At 42.8% G+C, this 21,637-nt stretch overlaps 1 protein-coding gene across 5 annotated transcripts in view; it reads right to left on the bottom strand.

Annotated features, from left to right (window-relative positions):
- Positions 1-21,637, bottom strand: part of fut11 (fucosyltransferase 11 (alpha (1,3) fucosyltransferase)) — a 101,178-nt gene that overhangs the window by 29,525 nt on the left and 50,016 nt on the right. Inside the window, exons 3-4 of one of the 5 annotated variants that reach the window (XM_063070347.1) lie at positions 17,398-17,489; positions 7,179-7,313 (exon numbers count right to left, since the gene is read on the bottom strand). The exons of 1 other annotated variant lie outside the window; for it this stretch is intronic. In XM_063070347.1, the coding sequence (XP_062926417.1) occupies positions 7,294-7,313; positions 17,398-17,489 (112 nt within the window). In that variant the 3' untranslated portion in view covers positions 7,179-7,293. Of the gene's footprint in view, positions 1-6,229; positions 7,314-13,762; positions 17,490-21,637 lie in introns of those variants that run through there. 3 more of the 5 variants (XR_010020851.1, XM_063070348.1, XM_063070345.1) reach the window with 3 other exon arrangements.

The following is a 21,637-nucleotide window of genomic DNA, read 5'->3' as shown; positions in this document are numbered from 1 at the left end:
CTGTCCCTTCCCCAACACCTTTGACCTCTACCTCCCCAGTCTGGGTCTCTGAGCTAAACTCTAATACACTCTTCAGTATTAGTGACTGACACGCTCCCGTGTCTCTCCAGATCCGCACTGGAACTGGTTTTAACCCCTCCTTCACTGACACCAGTCCGGCCGAGATAAACCTCTCGCGCCCTTCCTGGACTTTTTCAGACCTGTCCTTCCTAGCGTCGCTTAACAGCTCAATACAGCCATTCAAAATTTCCGCTTTTCCTTTCCCCGTCTCCTTCCTTGGGGCAAAGCACCTGGACGCAAAGTGTCCGGCTTTCCCACAATTATAACAGACGACCCCAGGAGACTTCCTACCAGACTGCTCCCGGTCTACCTTATCCTTTTCACTAGTCCCCGGCTTACTTTCTGACTTTTCCGGCGGACTCTCCCCGCCATCCTGACTACCCTTCTGGTAGCCTTTACTCGGGGCAACCTTCATTTTATGCGTCAACGCATACTCATCCGCTAACTTAGCAGTTGCGGCTAACGTGGCTGCCTCTTTCTCATCGAGGTAGGGTCTCATACCCTCAGGGACACAACCTTTAAACTGCTCAATCAGGATCAGTTGTAGCAGTCTGTCATAATCCCCCTCTACCCCTTTCGAGGCGCACCAACGCTCACAATATGTTTGCATCTCACGAGCAAACTCCAAATACGTGCGGTCCCACCGCTTCCTCGCATTCCGGAACCTCTGCCGGTATGCCTCCGGGACCAACTCAAACCAGCAACTTTGATGTATGTTGTTTCATAAATCCTGAGGATGGCCTCTTTCACCACCTCATACCTCTGGGCATCTTCCGCGGACAAAGCTGAGTAAGCTTCTTGGGCCTTCCCTTTCAGTACACTCTGAAGTAAAACAACCCACTTATCCCTCGGCCAGTCCTGACTTATAGCCACTTTTTCGAAATGGAGAAAGTACCGATCCACATCGGTATCGTCAAATGGGGGAACCAGCCTAACCTCCTGGGTCGCCCGGAACCCTCCACCTTGGTTCGGCACGAGCCCCTGCTCGGCCCTTATCTTTAACTTCTCCAGCTCAAATTCCCTTTCCCTCTGTTTCTCCTCTCTCTCCAACTGTCTGTCCCTCTCTCTCTCTTCTCTCTCCAACTGTCTTTCTCTCTCTTGCCTTTCTACCTCTTTCTCTTTCTCCCGCCTTTCTAACTCTCTCTCTTTCTCCCGCCTTTCTAACTCTCTCTCTTTCTCCCGCCTTTCTAACTGTCTCTCTTCGTGTTCTAACTGCCGTACCCGGAACTCGTGCTCGAGTCTCAGTTTTTCAAGCTGTACCTGTACTGCGTCTCCAGCAGGTTTTTCAATAGACACCACCCCCAGCTCACCTTGGGGAAACACACCTTTAGATACATAGTGCTCTACAATAGCTCTGTGTATCTCCTCTCTCCTCATTGTCGACTTCACCTTAGCAAGATTCACCCGTTTGGCCACAGCTATCAATTCCGATTTCCTGGCATCCTCTAATGCCTCCAAGGTCGGCGCCTTTATAAATTCCTCAACCTCCATTTCTGCTGTTTGTCTTTTCTTTCTTTCGGGAATTTTAACCCAATCAATTTACTCCGTCCCAAATTTAGCGTTCAAAATCGCGGACGAGAACCCCACTTATGTTACGTACCCCGTAACTGGGTTGCCAAACCAGCAGAAATGGATCACTCAGTTGGAGTCTGGAGTACTAGAACTAAGAAAGTTTTATTAAAGAAACAAGCAACACAGTAATCGAAAGGATAATAAATGCAACAATTCAACAATGATAACCACACATGTGCACAGAATTAAGATAACAGCATCAATCAAGCTCTATCGTTGTCTAGGGGTAAATGACCAATTTCAAAATGACTCAAAGTTCAGTCCAGTTCAGTTCGCAGTAATCGTTGCCATGGCGATGGACAACGTGGGGGAAGAGAGAGATAGAATAGGAACAACTCATCATTCAGCACAGCTTCACTCACAGACCAGCGAGATGGCTCACAAACAGCTTTTGGGCAGGTCCTTGGTGATGTCACCTGAGGTCACCGACTGTGACCCCTCCTCCAGATGCGGTCGATCCTCTGCAGTGAACCCGGCACCCAGGCAAGGGCGGACACACACCGGGTTCCCGCTGATCGTACCTTTCCACCCTGTGCGTTGTCCGGTACTTCTCACCCACTCGTGAGAGGCGCACCGCTTCCAGGGTCTCGTTACCTCGGGTGGCGTGTGTCCTCTGCCTTAGCGAACCTGTCCCTTTTTATCCCCCTGCTGGGGTATCGCCTGTCCATCACTTCAAACAGTTCAGGGTTCAAAGGGGGGAGCCGCTCCAGACAGCTCTCCCTCCCACATCCCTTCATTACACATCTCCAGACGCTGCTCCATTGTTCCTTATCTCTCCTTCCCCTGAGGGCAGGTGGCAGACCAACTGCTGATGCCACTGATGCTAGCCCAGGCCAGCAAACATCTTAATTTTATGTGTATTCTCGTAACACAGTATAGTGACACTACGACAATTTTGCATTACAATGAACTACCAACAGGGAAGAGGTACTGGAGCCTGAAGCCACACACTCACTGTTTTAGAAGCAGCTCCTGATACACTCCACCATCAGATATCTAAACGGACCATGAAACCATGAATCTGACGTAAATTGGGGGACTACTTCATCGAGCACCTCCAATCCATCTGGCAGAAGCGGAAATTCCCAGTGGCTAAACATTTTGATTCCTATCCCCATTCCCGTTCTGACCAATCGGTGCATAATTCCCTCTGGGTGGAGGAGCAACAGCTTATATTCTGTTTGTGTAGTCTCTGATCCGATGGCATTGATATCAATTTCTCCTTCTGGTAAAAAAAATTCCCTCCCCCTCCCCTCTTCTATTCCCCACTCTGGCCTCTTACCTCTTCTCACCTGCCTATTACTTCCCCCTGTATCCCCTCCTCCTTCCCTTTCTCCTGTGGTCTACTGTCCTCTATCTGATTCCTTCTTCTACAGCCTTTTATCCTTCATACCCACCTGATTTCACTATTACCTTCCAACTATCCTCCTTCCCCTCCCTCCACTTTTTTATTCTGGCATCTTCCTCCTACCTTCTCAGCCTGAAACGTTAATTCATTTTCATAGATGCTGCCCTACCTGCTGAGTTCCTCCAGCATTTTGTGTGTGTTCCCATGATCACTACCTCACTCTTTGCACTAATTTATTTGTTATATTTCTTATTGTAATTTATAGTAGTTTTTTATGTTTTGTACTGTACTGCTGCTGCAGAGCAACAAATTTCATGAGATACAGTATGTTAGAGATCATAAATCTGATTTTGATTCTGATTCTGGCGGAAACAAAGCAGCTTTTCTTGAACCTGGTGGTGTAGGACTTTAGGGTTCTGTGCCTTCTGTCCCATGGTAGTTGTGAGCAGATGGTGGGGATCTTCGACAGCTGATCTTGAGACAGTGCCTCATACCAGGTACTTTTGATTGTGAGGAGAGAGGTGCCTGTGATTGTGCCTATTGAGCTGAGCCCACTACTCTTTGCAGTTACTTATGCCGCTGTGGTTTTGAATTGTTGTGATGCAGTCAGTCACATTTCTCTCTACGTCCGTTGTATCAATTCAACACAATCACCTGCAATATGCCAAGGTCACTCTGCCAGCATCTCCTGCGAAGTCCTGTTGTCAACTGTCTGATGCTGCCTGACCTGCCGAGTTCCTCTTGCATTTTGTGTGTGTTGCTCTGGATGTCCAGCATGTGCAGAATCTTCCTGTGTTTATCTCCTGGGAAGTGTCAGGTTTCCTTCTTATTGACTGCAGCGACTTTATGAATGACGCTTTGTCCGTCAGAGAAAGCAGGATCTCCCAGTGGCCACACATTTTAATTCCACATCCCATTCCCATTCTGATATGTCTATCCACGACCTCCTCTACTGTAAAGATGAAGCCACACTCAGGTTGGAGGAACAACACCTTATATTCCGTCTGGGTAGCCTCCAACCTGATGGCATGAACATTGACTTCTCTAACTTCTGCTAATGCCCCACCTCCCCCTCGTACCCCATCCATTATTTATTTATATAAACACATTCTTTTTCTCTCTGTCCTTTTTCTCCCTCTGTCCCTCTCACTACACCCCTTGCCCATCCTCTGGGTTTCCCCCCTCCCCCTTTTCCTTCTCCCTGGGCTTCCTGTCCCATGATCCTCTCGTATCCCTTTTGCCAATCACCTGTCCAGCTCTTGGCTCCATCCCTCCCCCTCCTGTCTTCTCCTATCATTTTGGATCTCCCCCTCCCCCTCCCACTTTCAAATCTCTTACTAACTCTTCCTTCAGTTAGTCCTAACGAAGGGTCTTGGCCTGAAACGTCGACTGTACCTCTTCCTAGAGATGCTGCCTGGCCTGCTGCGTTCACCAGCAACTTTGATGTGTGTTGCTTGAATTTCCAGCATCTGCAGAATTCCTCGTGTTTATGAATGAGAGGTCCCAATTTCAAGGTGAAAGCCCATTGATGAGAACAGTGGAACCCTCAGATTTCCCTTTGATCAAACAATGTTTACACACTCCTCCTCCCCTGTTACACCCCTTGTTCTTTGTTAACAATACTTCAGCCTTACCCCCCCACCCTCACACCCTCACGCCAGTCCACACACACACTCTTTCTTGGTGCAGCTGTTATTACAAACTTAATGATGCCACATAATCATTAAAAACTGTATGCCAGGTGATCAAATACAATATTTAACATTGGTTAAATAATTTCAGGAAAGAATAGAATACACAAAGGTACTTTTAAGTGGTAAGAGAGGTTTGAAATTTCAGACAACTTTGTTGAAACAAGGGAGTTCATGGCAATAGCTTAAAAGTATCTGATGGCAAGACCAAGACATCTAAGAAGCTTCTGTTTTCTGACATTATTTTAAAGGTTAGCTCTCTGGCTACACAAATATCTCAGGTGATTTGGACTTGCTGCTGCCCAAACTCTTTGTTTCTCACAGTGCACATTCCCAGCCTTCTGAAACACTGCTCTCTCGCAAGGAGGGAAAGGAAATGTTTGATCAGTTATTGAACTGAGCACTCAAACTCTCTCTTGTTCTACACTGCCTGCATCACTGTCCAACCCCATTAATGTAGATGCAGACAGTTAAATTTTACTGTAGGTATTTTTTCAAACCCCATTTTCACACCTTCTCTCCAAAACCCTTAACCCCTTTGAGAACCCATCTGTTACAATGGGCATTGGCAATATCGAAACCCAAGTGCAGAGAAATGACAGGCTCTGATGTAGAGAGAGTGATGACGGTTTATTCATAATAATTCTAAAAGAACATTGGTGGCTTAGCTGAGCGACACTAGGAGAAGTAACACTTTCTGTATGCTGGATGAACTCAGCAGGTCGGGCAGCATCAGTTAGAAATGATGAGTCGACGTTTCGGGCCAGAACCCTTCATCAGGACTAAAGAGTGAAAGATGGGGAAGGATTTGAAGAATGCTTGTAGTTTCAGCTGAAAGACCAGTAATTTGAGACAAAGGGGTGGGGGAGGGGAAGCATTGACGTCATAGCCCTGAAAACAATGGGTGGTAGAAGGAGGTGGAACCATGAGGGAGCTGGGGGAGGGGGTAGAGTGAAATAGGGATAGGGGAAGGGAGGGGGAGGGAATTACCAGAAGTTAGATTTTTCGGGGCTATGACGTCGTTTCCCCTCCCCCACCCTTTTGACTTTCAAATTACTGATCTTTCAACTGAAGCTACAAGCATTCTTCAAATCCTTCCTCATCTTTCATTCTTCAGTCCTGACGAAGGGTTCCAGCCCGAAACGTCGACTCATCGTTTCTAACTGATGCTGCCTGACCTGCTGAGTTCATTCAGCATACTGAAAGTGTTACTTTGATCACAGCATCTGCAGATTATTTTGTGTTTACTAAGAGAAGTAAAATTCTCAAAACTAGGACCCTGTGATTAGTGCTAATCAGGTATCAGTTTAAATAATACAAGTAACATGTAATCCCTGAGCCTATCAAAATAAATTTAACAAGCTAAAACAGAAGGTTCCAGGAGACTGCATTATAAAGAATGAGTCATTTGAGAAAAGCACAAGGAACTCTAAATGATTAACAACTCTCATGAAACAACAATTAACCAATTCAGGTGCTCTAAAAACCTTGGAGCCCACTGCTCTCTGGTACCCCACACAGGCCAAAGAACTCATTACATTATCAATCTCTGCCTTAAATACATCTAATAACCTGGCTGCTACAGTTGTCTATGACAACAAATCCCACATATTCACCATCATCTGGTTGTAGAAATGCCACTAAAAATATAAGAGAGATTAAATTGTCCAGAAACCTACTATTGTCCAGTTGTGCTAAATCTGGTACATATTAATGGCACTGTTACTCTACTGCTGTTAGGAACTGTGGAAAGAGGGGATTTCGTAATTCTAATTCCTTATAACACCAGCCTCTCCTTCATGGACCTTGTCTAAACCTCTCAATACCTTGGTAAAGTAGCCAGCATAAGCAAAGAACACATCCAACCTGGCTAAAAACCTGAAAGTACGTACCACCAGGCACAAAGACAGCTTCTGCTCTTCTGTTGTTTCCCTAGTACAATAAGATGGACTCTTAACCCCACAATTTACCTCATTATGACCTTGCACCTTATTGTCTACCTGCACTGTACTTTCTCTCTAACACTTTATTTTGAACTTTGTTATTGTTTTACCTTGTTCTACCATAATGCACTGGTGTAATTAATTGGTCTGTATGAACGGTATGCAAAACCCTGTACCTTGGTGCATGTGACAATTTACTACCAACCAGGGCTAGGTTTCAGGTAGCTTTATTTGAGTGATATGGTTAGGGGTCAAAATGTAGACACAAAATGGTGGTTATATCTCAGTCCATCACAGGCAAAGCCCTCCCCACCATCGGGCACACCTGCAAAGAGCACTGCCACAAGAAAGTTGCACCCATTATCAAGGACTCTTACTATCCAGACGACGCTCTTTTCTCACTGCTACCATTAGGAAAGTGGAACAGGATTCTTAAGTCCCACACCACCAGGTTCAGGAACAGTTATTACCCTTCAACCATCAGGCTCCTGAACCGGTGTGAATTTCACTCACCACAACACTGAACAGATTCCACAAGCTACAAACTCATCTTCAAGGACTCTACAACTCCTGTAATCAATATTATTTATTTAAAGTTATTTGTTGTTTTTGTATTTGCAGCTTGTCTTCTTTTGAACATTGTTGTTTGTCAGTCTTTGTGTGTGGTTTTTCGTTGATTCTACTGCATTTTGTGAATGCCTGCAAGAAAAGGAATATCATGGTAGTATTTCATGACATATACATACTTGGATGATAAAGTTAGTTTGTACTTTGAAACCGTGGGTTAGACAATCAGAATGATCTGCTACTCTTCTTTTTCTGACGTATGGAATCTTATCCGTCCATCTGAGCAAGTCAAAATCTGGCAGTGTAACATCACTGCAGAGAAGTACGCAAGTATCACCTAATCTGGTGTTCCAGTTCTCATGTTTATGTTTGAAACTCTCCATAGTCTCGTTCATCCTCTTTGTAGCTTTATACTTACATACTGCTTGTTATGCCTGCTGGCACTTAGGGCAGCCATGAAGGTCCTCTATCTCTCTTGGTGGTGTCCAAGGACACCTTCATCGTGACAGTAACTTTCTCTTCTGTCAGTCATGCAAGGCCCAGATGGAGTCTCAGGAATACTGTCACACTCCGATGTAGAAGTGATTCTTCAATGCTGTTTCATAAGGTTTGTTTGAACAAACTGAACTGAACCCCTGAACCTGGAGGACTGGTAGATCACTTCTAGTCTGGCTTGACCTGTTTGGCATGGGTAACCCTACCAAGAGCCAAAGCATAAAGCCCTGACTCCAGCCAACATAGCTCTCTGGGTCAAACCATGGCAAGGTTGGACCATTCTTAGATGTTTCGTAGCTTCATACAGCCCTACAACAAACACCCTGCATTCTCTACTCAAGCCCATTTAAACCCTGTTTGATGGGAAGAATTAATTAGAGCAGGGAAGTGCAACACTGAATTCAACACTGAGAGTTTAACCTGAAGGTGGCTGTGTGGAGTGGTATTGTCAAAATTTAGGAGGAATAAATGACAAGAGTTTTATGGTTCAAACTGATAAGCTATGAATCTGAAAAACAACATAATCTCTTTAATAGCATGTGAAGAACTCATTTTTGAATTGTAATTTTTATTGATCTTGTATCCAACATTATCTGCATTACGAATAAAAACTACTTTCTTTTACCTCATATAACTTGACTAAAATAATAATACGACCCCTGCCACTGGGATTGAGAGGGTTATTTTGAGGAAGCATTCTGCACGTTCAGAATAAGACCCTCACAAGCAATTTAGATTCAAATATATAGAAGTTAAATGGAAAGAACAGATAAAAATAGAAATTAGCCATACTTCTGACCAAACAGTCATAGTATTTCTGATTTTTTTTTGTAACAACACTGCTTTTCTTTTATTTGTGTAAACAAGGTTGAATACTGCGTGTTACAACTCAGAAAGTACAATCAGAATCAGGTTTAAAATCACCTGCATATATCGTGAAATTTGTTGTCTTTGTGGCAGCAGTACAATGTTGCTGCAAAGATAACAAATCTGACCATTGTTCAATTATAATTACTGGAACGTATTTCATGAGTATGGCTATATCTTTCTTCTAGTTTATTGAAGCACGCAATGAACTACAGTGATTATCCTTAACAAATTCTGTAACAGTTAAGCAATGAGTTTGCTGGGCCCTACACCTGACATTTAACATTGTATTCTGCTGACAGAAAGACTGAGGAATTTCGCAACTGGGGAATGATCTTTTCCCCTAAATAAGCTCTTGGATGCAACATTGGGTGGCAATTTATTACTAACTGCTAATTCTACCTATTTGAGCAGATGTTAAGTGTCAATCTGGAGTTATTTATAGCTGGACTTAAACAGGAGTTTTTTTATTGGGATGCAATATAGAATAGGTCCATCCAGCCCTTCGAGCCGCGCTGCCCAGCAATTCCCGATTTAACCCTAACCTAATCACTGGACAACTTACAACGACCAATTAACCTACTAACCAGTATGTCTTTGGACTGTGGGAGGAACCTGGAACATCCAGAGAAAACCCATGCATTCCATGGGGAGGATGTACAGACTCCTTAGAGATGATGTTGGTGCTGTACTCTGAGATCTGAAGCCCCAAGCTGTAATAGCGTTGCACTAACTGCTACACCACCGTGGTGCCCAACTGTCTAACAATGTACAGTGCTGTTGCTGCAAAAAGCTCATTTTCATAGCATGGAAATTCGTTATCAGACCAGCCGTCTGTATTTGAATATTCAAATGAGTTTCTGCTAGTTGGGATGCACTACTATTGTAACTATGTAATTCTGCAAAGCTACCGTCCAAAATGTTAAAATAGGTAATTATAGATACTGTAATCTTTTATTGTTATTTTTGTGTTCAGAAAATAAAACACTGTGTCAGGAGAGGAGAACGAGGTTCTCTCCAGTAGACCTTTTCTGTTTGTTTCTCATTAGGAGTTTGAGAAGACTTGGTATGTCACCAAAGATTTTTGCAAATTTTTGCAGATGTACCATACAGAGTATTCTAACTAGTGGAGTTATGGAGGGGACACTGCACAGGACTGGAAAAGCTACATAAATTTGCAAACTCAGCCAGCTCTAACATGTACTAACCCTAACCCTCCCCAGCATCCAGGACACCCTGAAAAGGCGATCGTTAAGGACCCCTATCTTCTCATTGTTACCATCAGGAGGAGCTACAGGAGCCTCAAGGCACAACTCACCATTTTAAGAACAGTTTCTCATTTTCCGCCATCAGATTTCTGAACAGACAATGTTCCTATGAACACTATCTCAGTACTTTTCCATCTCTTTTTGCACTAATTGAATTTTCATTTTTGGATATATTTATTGTAATTTATAGTTTTTATTATTATGTATTGCAATGTACTCTCACCACAAAGCAACAAATTTCATGACATATGCCAGTGATATGAAACCTGATTCTGATTAGAGATTTTTATACCACTAGTTTGTGTCTCTCCAGTGAGTCAGGCAGTCACAACGCATAGGTATGCATTTAAAACATAAACCAACCCACTCTAACCATGGTAAAACCTCACTCAACCCTCGCCTGAGGATTGATTTTTTTCCCCTATCTTGCACCAACCTGCCGTTCATTGGAAATGTAACATCTTGAAACATGCTCTGGATCTGTCTGAGATTAACAACAGGGAATGCAGGCAGTAATACACAGCAAAACATTCCGAGCTGGATAAAACACAGAGCTGAGCTGGAATGGCAAGACAAGAATCAAATAGCATACACAGAGGTGAGTTCTGTCAGATTTGGATGAGGTAACCAGGCTCTACAATGTAGTGATAAATACCAAAGCAATATGTAGCAATAAATTCCTTTGGTTATGCTCAACAAATTCTGTTTAAACAGCACCACTTGAACAGGTAGACAAAAAAAAAATTCCTTGCTTCTTCCATGTTAGCCTCACTGAGTAGGTAAGGTTGAATGATGTACAATACTCAAAAAAAAATGTCCATAAGTAGAAAGAATCCAGGTAAACAACTTGAAACAATTCTTTGGCATCCATTTTAAATTAACATAATAATATAAAGATTCAAATTGCATTGAAAGGCTAAAGTGCAGTTCTTCCAAATCTTAGGTTACCAGACAGCGGAGTAGAAATATATTAGTCAAAGCTCCTCAATTGGGTTACTACACTCAGTGGCCACTTAATTAGGTACAGGAATAGAATCCAGTGCAGTCTGCTGGTGCTGTAGATTTGACGTATTGTGCGGTCAAAGATGCTTTTCTGATATCACTGTTGTAATGCGTGGTTATTTGAGGTACTGTTGACTTCCTGTCAGCTTGAACTAGTTTGGCCATTCCCCTCTGACCTCTCTCATTCACAGGCATTTTCACCTGCAAGACTGCCACTCTCCGGATGTTTTGTTGTTTTTCACCATTCTCTGTAAACTCTAGAACTGTTGTGCGTGAAAATCCCAGGAGATGAATAGTTTCTGAGATACTCAACCACCCTGCCTGGCACCAACAATCATTCCATGATCAAAGTCACTTAGATCACATTACTTTCCCATTCTGAGGTTTGGTCTGAACAACAACCGAACCTCTAGACCATGTCTGCATGCTTTTATGCATTGAGTTGCTGCCACATGATTGGCTGATGAGATATTTGCATTAAGGAGCAGGTGTACAGGTGTACCTAATAAAGTGGCTACTAAGTGTATTCTGCAATTAACAACTGCATCTCAACCCACCAACAGCAGTAGAGAACAGTGGATCAACAGCTCCTTTCATGTGTATTTGATATCCAGTGTTTTCCCAGAGTAATGTTCGGCCACTGTTTTCATTGCTGTAGAATGTAGTGGAAAATTTTAACTAATCATTTTATCTATAAAGGTTGGACTTCCATTTTGACTGTGGAATAGTTCTATTGATGAACTGATTTCCGATGTAAGATAATCTGCAGAAGGAATACACTATTTCACAATCCCAAATGAATCATGTGCTATAAGTCTTGTACTCATACACTTGTTAGGCAGGGGTACTTTTAGTGATTTAAGTAAATCCTACACCTATATAACATTGTACAGTATCTTAAATTATCTTGCTGAACAATCCTCCAATATTTTTCCTGGTCATGAGTCAGTTTTGTCAAAAATCGTTAAAATCAACAATGCACCTTTGTTGGTAATAAATCTATATCTCAAGACTACGTCATGTTTCATACAAACTCCATAAAGCTTCAGCAACAACTGAAAACTTAAGATAATTGACAGTTGAACATCTGACAGTTCTCCAGTGGAGCTTTGCTCTCCCTCCGGCATCAATTAACCCTGCTTGAACATCGCTGCTGTCAATCACCACAAAGCAGACAAGCAAACCTGCAGTAACGAACCTCCCGTGACCAAAAGATAAATGAACAAGTAACCTTGGACAGACAGAGGAAGAAATTGCAAGTTGCCACATAATGGATCTCCTGCTAGGTCTGCAGTGGTGGCCCCTAAAGTACAAAGATTGAAGGCATGCATTCAAAATATTTTTGTGCACATTTTTTATAACCTCCTGCCACCCTCTAAATGAAAGCCAGACGTTTTATTTGCTTTGGTTAAGAAAAATACTAAGCACTTCATTTCAAGGCTGTAAGCTTCTTTATATCAAAAACTCACATGAAGCTGAACTCCCTGAACACACAGCATCCCTTAATCTTTGTGCTTTCTAGCTCCTGTGAAATAAATTCCTCCACCCAATTTTCAATGCAAACACTCTTCACTATATCACAAGCACTCACTTGCATGAACTTTACGTAAGCAGGTATTTGGGAGTTACATCTCTCTTGAAATCTGTTTTGGTTGAAGCCAAAGTAAGCCACAGGAATCAAAATTTTGGGAGTGTTGAATAACTCACCTAGAGTCATAGAAAAGTACAGCACTGAAACAGGCCCTATGACCCATCTAGTCTGTGTCAAACCATTTAAACTGTCTACTTCCATCGACCTGCACGGGGCCCATAGCCTTCCATACCCCTACCATTCGTGTACCTACCCAAACTTCCCTTAAACATTGAAATCAAGCTTGCATGCACCACTTGTACTGGCTGCTTGCTCCACACTCTCATGACCTTCTGAGTGAAGATGTCTCCCCTTAAACTTTTCATCTTTCACCATAAAGCCATGACTTCTTGTAGTCCCTCCCATTCTCAGTTGGAAAAAAGGGTACCATATTACCAATTTTGTACTTCTAAATATTTATATTGAAAAACAAGGGCAAAAAAAATCAAATTTAAATAAGGATTAAATTCCATTTACGTGTTTTGGTTTATTCAAGGCTGGGAAGCTTGGACTCTTTTTTCAGGACCATTGGAGAGTGAGGGGTGATCTCATATAGGTTTATAAAATCATGAGGGGCATAGATAAGGTGAATAGTCAAAGTCTTTTTCCCAAAGTAGGGGGGTTCAAAACTAGAGGGTACAGGTTTAAGGTGAGAGCAGAAAGATTTATAAGCGACCTGAGGCACTACTGTGTTCATTCAGAGGGTAGTGAGTATACGTCAGTGGAAGTGGCAATTATAATTTTGACATTTAAAGAGTACTTGGACAGGTACACAGACAGAAAAGGTTCAGAGGATATGGGCCAACACAAAGAAAAGGGACCAACTTAGATGTGCATTATGGTGAGCCTGATGAGTTGGGCTGAACTAGGCAGCACGGTAGTGTACTAGTTAGCACAATGCTATTACAGCTCAGGGTGTTGGACTTTGGAGTTCAATCCTGGCATCCTCTGTAAGGAGTCTCTGTACATCTTCCCTGTGGAACACGTGGGTTTTCTCTGGGTCCTCTGGTTTCTTTGCACAGTCCAAAGACATACACCGGTCAATTGGTCATTGTAAATTGTCCTATGATTGGGACATGGTTAATCAGGGTTGCTGGGGCGTCATGGCTGAAGGGCTGGAAGGGCGTTCTCCACGTTGCATCACTAAAAGAAAAAAATAAATAAACAGCCTGTTTCAAGCAACACACATCAAAGTTGCTGGTGAACGCAGCAGGCCAGGCAGCATCTCTAGGAAGAGGTGCAGTCGACGTTTCAGGCCGAGACCCTTCGTCAGGACTAACCTCTTCCTAGAGATGCTGCCTGGCCTGCTGCGTTCACCAGCAACTTTGATGTGTGTTGCTTGAATTTCCAGCATCTGCAGAGTTCCTGTTGTTAACAGCCTGTTTCAGTCTGTTTAGCTCTGTGACTGTAAATCTTTAATCTTGGTTCACTCAAAAACTATATGTGGTCCTGGCTTCAGACCAGTTACTGGAGTTCAGAAGATGAGAGTTATGTTAAAATGACATAGAACATAGGTTAGGTAAGGGGGAACAATATGCACAGATCTGACCCCCATATTACAAAATGGATTAGGAAACACAATGATAATATGCAAGATCGTACTATTGCTAAGAGTGGGACTGTGGTCAAGAAGTACTGAAGCCCAGAAAGTCAGGCAAATCCAAGACAGCCCAGTGCACCTCGAGGCAGCAGAGATCAGGGGTGGAGTGGGTAGATTAAGGATCAGGAGAGTCAGGGCAAACTAATAGGTCGAGCGGTCAGGAACAAGAGGAATGCGGAGGTTGGGTGTGTGTTGGCTTCTGGATATCTGTGGGGCAGATGCTATTTGGAGTTTGTGTGGATAGTTGGGGGAACTAATTGGATCTTGGTGAAGGATTAGTAGTTGGTGATTATAGTCAAGATGATACTCAGGGGTGGGGGGGAGATCACATGCAGGCTAGAAGACTTGGGGCACTGGGGAATGTGGAGATGTGAGGTTACTTCCTGAGACTATCATTGGGAGGGAGCTGAGACTCCGGAGCTAAATGGCTTTTATCTGCTTTATAGTTTAATCCAAACTTACTTTGCAACCCCTTCATGAAAGACAATAATTAGACCAAAAGGGTTAAGGAATGGAAGAGAAGGTGACATCTAAACACCCCTCTGTAATGCCCACAGCATAGTGTTACTTCCTGATGAAGGGTCTCAGGCTGAAACATCTCAAGTCCACACTAGCAGGTTCAGGAACAGCTATTACCCATCAACCAAAGGCTTTTGATCCAGAGAGGATAACTTCACTCACCTCAACAATGAAATGATTCCAATATCTATGGACTCACTCTTAAGGACTCTACAACTCATGTTCTAGATATTACTTATGTAAGGAAAGGAAATTGCCTTTTAAACTCACGAGAGAGCGTAGGCCATCAGTTTTTTGCTGTTGATGTTTCTGTAGCAGGCAATTTCTTTTTTACGAGGTTGAGTTGCTAGCTCGAGGCTCAACCCAGCACGGATGGAAAGCGTGCCTGGGGAGCCGGCTGGGTTCAAACTCAGGAGCCTTCGCTCCGAAGTCCGGTGCTGATGCCACTACGCCACCAGCCTTTTTTTGTATTTGCTCAGTTTGTTGTCTTCTGTGCATTGGTTGTTTCTCGTCTTTGTTGCACGACGTTTTTCATTGACTCTATTGTGTTTCTTTGTACTGTGACATAATCTTAGGGTAGTATAGTATATAGTGAGATTTGTGTACTTCGATAATGAATTTACTTCAAATTTTATATGTCAACTCCTTATTCCTCTCCGTAGATGCTGTCTGACCTGCTGAGTTCCTCCAGCATTTTGTTTGTCACTCTAGATTTCCAGCTTCTCAGAATCTCGTGTTTAACATTTAGAATTTCTTATCTTCTTGTACAGTGTAGCTGAGGAGATATCCACAAGTAATGTTGAAACTTTATAAAACACTAACTAGTGAGGCCTCACTTGGAGGATTGTGAGCAGTTTTGAGCCTCTTAGCTTAGAAAGGATGTGACAAAACTGGAGAGGGTTCAAAGGAGGTTCACAAAAATGATTGCAGGATTGAACGGCTTATCATATGAGGAGAGCTTGATGTCTCTAGGCCTGTATTCAGTAGAATTCAGAAGAGTGAAGGGTCACCTCATTGAAACTTATAGAATGATGAAAGGCCTTGATAGAGTGGATGTGGAGAAGATATTTCCTATGGTGGGAGAGTCTGAGACCAGAGGGCACAGCCTCAGAATAGGACTGTCCTTTTAGAATGGAGATGAGGAGGAATTTCTTTAGCTAGAGAGTGCTGAATCTGTGGAATACTTTGTCACAGTCAGCTGTGGAGGTCAAGCCTTTATGTATATTTAAGGAAGAGGATGATAGATTCTTGATTGCTCAGGGCATGAAGGAATACGGGGTAAAGGCAGGAGACTGGGGCTGAGAGGAAAATTGGATTAGTCATGATGAAATGGCAGAGCAGACTCAATGGACCAAAGGGCCTAATTCAGCTCCTACATCTGATGGTCTAAGTCCATAAAAGGGAGAGACCAGCATGTGTCAGAGTCATAAAACATGAAAACAGGCTCTTCAACCAGCTCGAACTGTGCCAAACATCGAACACCCACTGGCACCAATTCCACTTGTATTGTAAAGGGTTTTGACTGTCTCACCACCACTGTGGCCTTGAATGTAACAGAAGTGTCTGTCAGAGCACTGATTACTATGATGGGAACAGAGCATGAGAATGCAATACTATGGAGCAAGCATGGGAACAGGAGTGTTAGTTAAACACGGGCTGGGACTCATGACGAGTGTTGACAAGTGATGATTGGTTCTGACCCGGTGGTTTGAGATAGTGCGAGGTACTTGTTCGCTTACTGCAGCATTTCAAATCAGTGCAAAGATATAACAGTAGAGCAGTCAGGGGGCTTGGGGGTAGTTTTTTGGGGCTTCACTGACGGGCTGGTCTTGAACAAAGCTGCAGATCGAGAGAGGTGCTGCGCATAGAAAAACGTTTTAATACTTGCTCTGTTCTTTTCTATCCTAATAAACGTACAGTAGTTTTGTAGTTCTAAGTAGATAATTGGAGTTTGTGGCTTTCTGTCGCATTAAGCCAAATCCAAGAAGCTATTGTTTTAATGAAACACCACTCGAATGCCATTCTATTCATCCCACACTCCCTTTAACTCTTTCAAGACTGAAATGGAAGTGTACCATTTCTACCTTCCTGTTAGCACTGAATAAGGTACAAGTCTGAATGAATGTTAAAAGCAGGTTAAAGTCAGTGCAAAAGATTTGTTTAAGATTACAGGAAAGGTTTACAGGGTTATGCGCCATATATGATTAATTTAGATGGGAACCTTGGTCGGCATGGATGAGTTGGGTCAGTTTCCGTGCTGTATAACTCATGAACCACTGATTCTTCCATTCACCTACACAGCAGGGGCTTTACTGTGACCAGTTAACCTACCAACCCAAGTGAGTGCAACATGTACAGCTTAGCACGACCTTTATAACATAAAATGGAGGGCTATGAGGGAGGGAAGAGTTAGATTGATCGTAGAAGGTTAAAAGGTCAGCACAACATTGTGTACCGAAGGGCCTGTACTGTGATGTAGTGTTCTATGTTTTACAACAGACAGTATAATGTATGTGCTGGACCAATGGATTCCTGCAATCAGTTCAACGAGGGTGAACATTTCTTTCCTTACACCCCCATAAAGTTTAAAAAACTGCATATTTTTGGCCTTTTAAGCAGAATGAATGAACTTACAAAAATATAAAATCGTAAGAAATTATTCTCAATGAAAATAGATCTATAGATAAGTCCACATGACCATTAAATCACACACATGCAGTAGGACTTATCCACTTTTGGCATGATTTTCAAGTCAGATTTGTGAACGGTTTTACTCCCAGTATTAGTGTTTAGTCCTCTTCATTAACAGTTGATGAACATAATCCCACAGTTTACTTGAGTCGGTCTCATTCCGGAGAATCATGGTTGTCAGGGCTTCAGCTTGGTCAACACTCTGCCAATAATCTTGCTGCCACATTTGTTTCCAACTGTGAAAAAGGATGAAACAATGTCAGTGAATCACCAATGATTACGCGGGAGAGTAACTACCGGGAGGAGGTTGTATGGTGTTGAAAGACTCGAAACACCCGATGATTCCAGGAACATCACTAAAGATGTGTCCAGAAGCATCAGTAGATGTATGTACACAGCATGAAAGATCTCACCCACTCTGCTCATGGACTGCTTGTCCCACTCCCATCAGGGAGGAGGCTTCGTAGCATCCATGCTAGGATCACCAGACTCAGAAAACAGTTTCTTTCCCTAAGCAGTAAGGATGATCAACACCTCCACCCACTAACCCACTTCTCCACACCCCCCCCCCCACCAACTACTTTATTTATTTATTTATTGAGTATAGTGTGGGATAAGCCCTTCTGGCCCTTCGAGCCACACTGTATACATGTAACAATAATAAGCTAATACCTGGAAATGGTTCTGGTTAAAAAATAAGGATTTGCAATGTTGCAACATTGCTACTGATCTAGAACAGTAAATCATCCTAGATTAAGTGCTGAACAGAGCTAACATGGCACAGCCAAAACCAATACAATCTCAGACACTTTAAAATGCATATGCAGTGAAATGTGTCATTTGTGTCAAGGATGTGCTGGGGGCAGCCTGCAAGTGCTGCCACACTTCCGGCATGTCCACAACTTACTAACCCAGTCTTTGGGATGTGGAGGGAAAATAGAATACTTGGGAGAAAACACACATGGTCACAGTGAGAATGTACAAACTCCTTACAGACAGCAGTGGGAATTGAACCCTATCTTATAACTGGTGCTGTAAAGAGTTATCCTAACCACTGCCTCAATGTTTTAGCAGAACATGTGTAGCAGATCTGACCATCAACACAGAGATCTGTCCCACACTGTATCCCTCTTAACATCTCATTTTCCAGGCTAAGAACATTGCACGTTATGTCTTTAAAGACCATAAGACATAGCAGCAGAATTAGGCCACTCAGCCCACCGAGTCTGTGCTGCCATTCCATCATGACTGATTCATTAACCCTCTCAGCCTTATTTTCCTGCCTTCTCCCCATACTCCTTCATTCGCTGACTAATCAAGAATCTTTCAACCTCTGCCTTAAATATACCCAATGATTTGGCCTCCACAGCCAACTGTGGCAATGAATTCCACAGATTCACCTCCCTCTGGCTAAAGAAAATTTTCAATGGATATTTCTCTATTCTGAGGCTGTGCCCTCTGGTCCTACACTCACCCACTATAGGAAACATCCTCTCCACATCCACTCTAGCTAGGCCTTTCAATATTCAATAGGTTTTAATGAGATCCCCCTCATTCTTCTAAACTCCAGTAAGTACAGCCTCAGAGCCATCAAACACTCCTTATATATTAACTTTTTCGTTCCTTGGATAATTCTTGTGAACATCCTCTGGACCCTCTCCAAAGCCAGCACATTCTTTCTTAGATACGAGGCCCAAAACTGCTCACAATACTCCAAGTGCAGTCTGACCAATGCCTTATAAAGCCTCAGCATTATATCTGTGCTCTTATATTCTAATCCTCTTGAAATGAATGCTAACACTGCACATGCCTTCCTTCCCACCAACTCAACATGCAAGTTAACCTTTAGGGAATCCTGCACGAACACTCCTTGCAGCTTGATTTTTGAATTTTCTCCCTGTTCAGAAAAAATTCTATGCCTTTATTTCTTCTACCAAGATACATGACTATGCACTTCCCTACACCATATTCCATCTGCCACTTCTTTGCCCTTTCCCCCAATCTGTCCAAGTCCTTCAGCAGACTCACTGCTTCGTCAACACTACCTGCCTCTCCACCTTTCTTTGTGTCGTCTGCAAACCTAGCCACAAAGCCATCAATTCCTTCATCCAAGTCATTGATGTACAATGTGAAAAGAAGTGGTCTCAACACCTACTCCTGTAGCACACCTCTCGTCACTGATAACCAACCAGAACAGGCTCCCTCTATTCCCACCCTTTGCCTGCTGCCGGTCAGCCAATCTTCTCTCCGTGCTAGTATCCTTCCAGTAATATCATGGGCTCTTATCTTGTAAGCAGCCTCGTGTGTGGCGCCTTGTCAAAGGCCTTCTGAAAATACAAATAATCACCATCCACTGCCTCTCCTTTGTCAATCTTGCCTGTTATTTCCTCAAAGAATTCCAACAGATTTGTCAGGGAAGATTTTCCCTTATGATTTAATTAGCAATAATAATAAAGAAAGCATATAAAACCACAAACATATTCAGTACATAATTCGATGAGTTTAAAACCCACTTATCTTTTCTCGGGTACACACAAATCTTGGGGAAGATTGGAATGTAATCAGTAGCTTGCTGAAGTGGATATTTTGAGTTTTAGCACTGTGAATCATCCACTTTGTTTAATTTGATGAAAATGTAGATTAGTTTTAAACTTGGATGAGTAGAATTGCTTGATGTAAACAAGCACAATGTTATGATCAATCACATTAAAATACAGTTTTGTGTTATGACAATGTCCAGTTGCAAGGAAACATCATGTTACTCCCATGTAAACAATGATAATAGAAACATAGAAAACCTACAGCACAATACAGGCCCTTCGGTCTACAAAGCTGTGCTGAACATGTCCTTACCTAGGATTACCCATAGCCCTCTATTTTTCTGAGCTCCATGTACCTGTCCAGGAGTCTCTTCAAAGACCCTATTGAATCCACCTCCACCATTGTCGCTGGCAGCACATTCTACGCACTCACCACTCTCAGACATCCCACCTCTCCTGGAAGTTCCGGGAGTCTCCCGCATATCGACAGTGGTTCCCTGATGCCCGGGAATTATATACAATATCCCAGAAATAGATTTTTTTGAGAGGGAGAGGGAGAGCAAGCATCCTGATTGGTCTCTCTTCGTGTTAATAGTGGTCCTCAACCACCGGGCCACGAGGAAACAATATGATCTGGCGATATGAAAGATATGAGTCAGCTGCACCTTTCCTCATTCCCTGTCACGCACTGTTGAATTTTAACACACGCGAGGTCATCAGTGACCCAACACGTGCAAAGGAATGGGTCCGTGACCCATTTGTGAATGTCCCTGGTGAATTATCCATGTCAGCGTGGGAAAAAGATCAACTCCTCGAGCTTGCAAATGATGACGGGCTGAAAAGTATGTTTTTTTTGGGATTATGAGAACACTCAGTCCTCTTTTATTGTCACTTAGAAATGCATACATGCATTAAGAAATGATAGAATGTTTGACATAACATCTCTGCCAGCATTCTGGATCAAAGTCAAGGTTGAATATCCTGAGATAGCCACGAAAGCACTGAAAACGCTGCTTCCATTTCCAACATATTTCTGCGAAGCGGAGTTTTCTGCAATGAATGCAACGAAAACTAAGTTGCAGAATAGACTGGACATAAGGAACCCCCTTCGAGTATCGCTGTCTCCCATCACCCCTCGACAGGACCGTGTTGTTGCAAGAAAACAAGCCCAGGGCTCCCACTGATTCAGCAATATTGGTGTGTTGCAATGATTTTATATGTTCCGAGGAAAATATGTGCTGTGTGTTTAATATCCAAACGTTACTTAAAATGTTGTGATGTTATTGACTTACAAGTGACTTATAATTCAGTGGTTCCCAAACTCTGGGCTGCGAAGAATATAGCGGTACAGCGGTGGCCAGAACGCACCCAGCACATCTTTAAGAAAAAAGGCGAAATAAACAAGCTAATTAATTAGGTGCCGCCTGGCACGTAACTGTTGGCCCAGATCAGAGGCAATTGCCGATTGCCGGGCGGCACCTAATCAATTAGCTTGTTTATTTCGGCTTTTTTCTTAAAGATGTGCTGGGTGCGTTCTGGCTACCGCTGTACCGCTGAATTCTTCGCGGCCTGAAGGCTTGGGACCACTGTTGTAATTGACTTATCACTACATTCATGCGAGGAAAATATGCGCTGTGTTTAATATTAAATTCATTAGATAAACCCCTTTAGAAACGAAATTTCTATGCTATTGATGTCCTACGTGATGAGGCCAAACTCCCTGTAGACTTGCTTAAAGTTGTAATAGAATAAACATGATAACGTAAGTACATATTTTAATGTCACATTTGCTACGTATACCCAACTTGGTTTACAGATTAGACAAGATCACTAAACAAGGTATT

The sequence above is a fragment of the Mobula hypostoma genome, chromosome 18, assembly GCF_963921235.1.
Source record: "Mobula hypostoma chromosome 18, sMobHyp1.1, whole genome shotgun sequence".
Taxonomy (NCBI): domain Eukaryota; kingdom Metazoa; phylum Chordata; class Chondrichthyes; order Myliobatiformes; family Myliobatidae; genus Mobula; species Mobula hypostoma.
The sequence above is the reverse complement of the archived record's forward strand: the minus strand, read 5'-3'. Positions and strand labels throughout refer to the sequence as shown.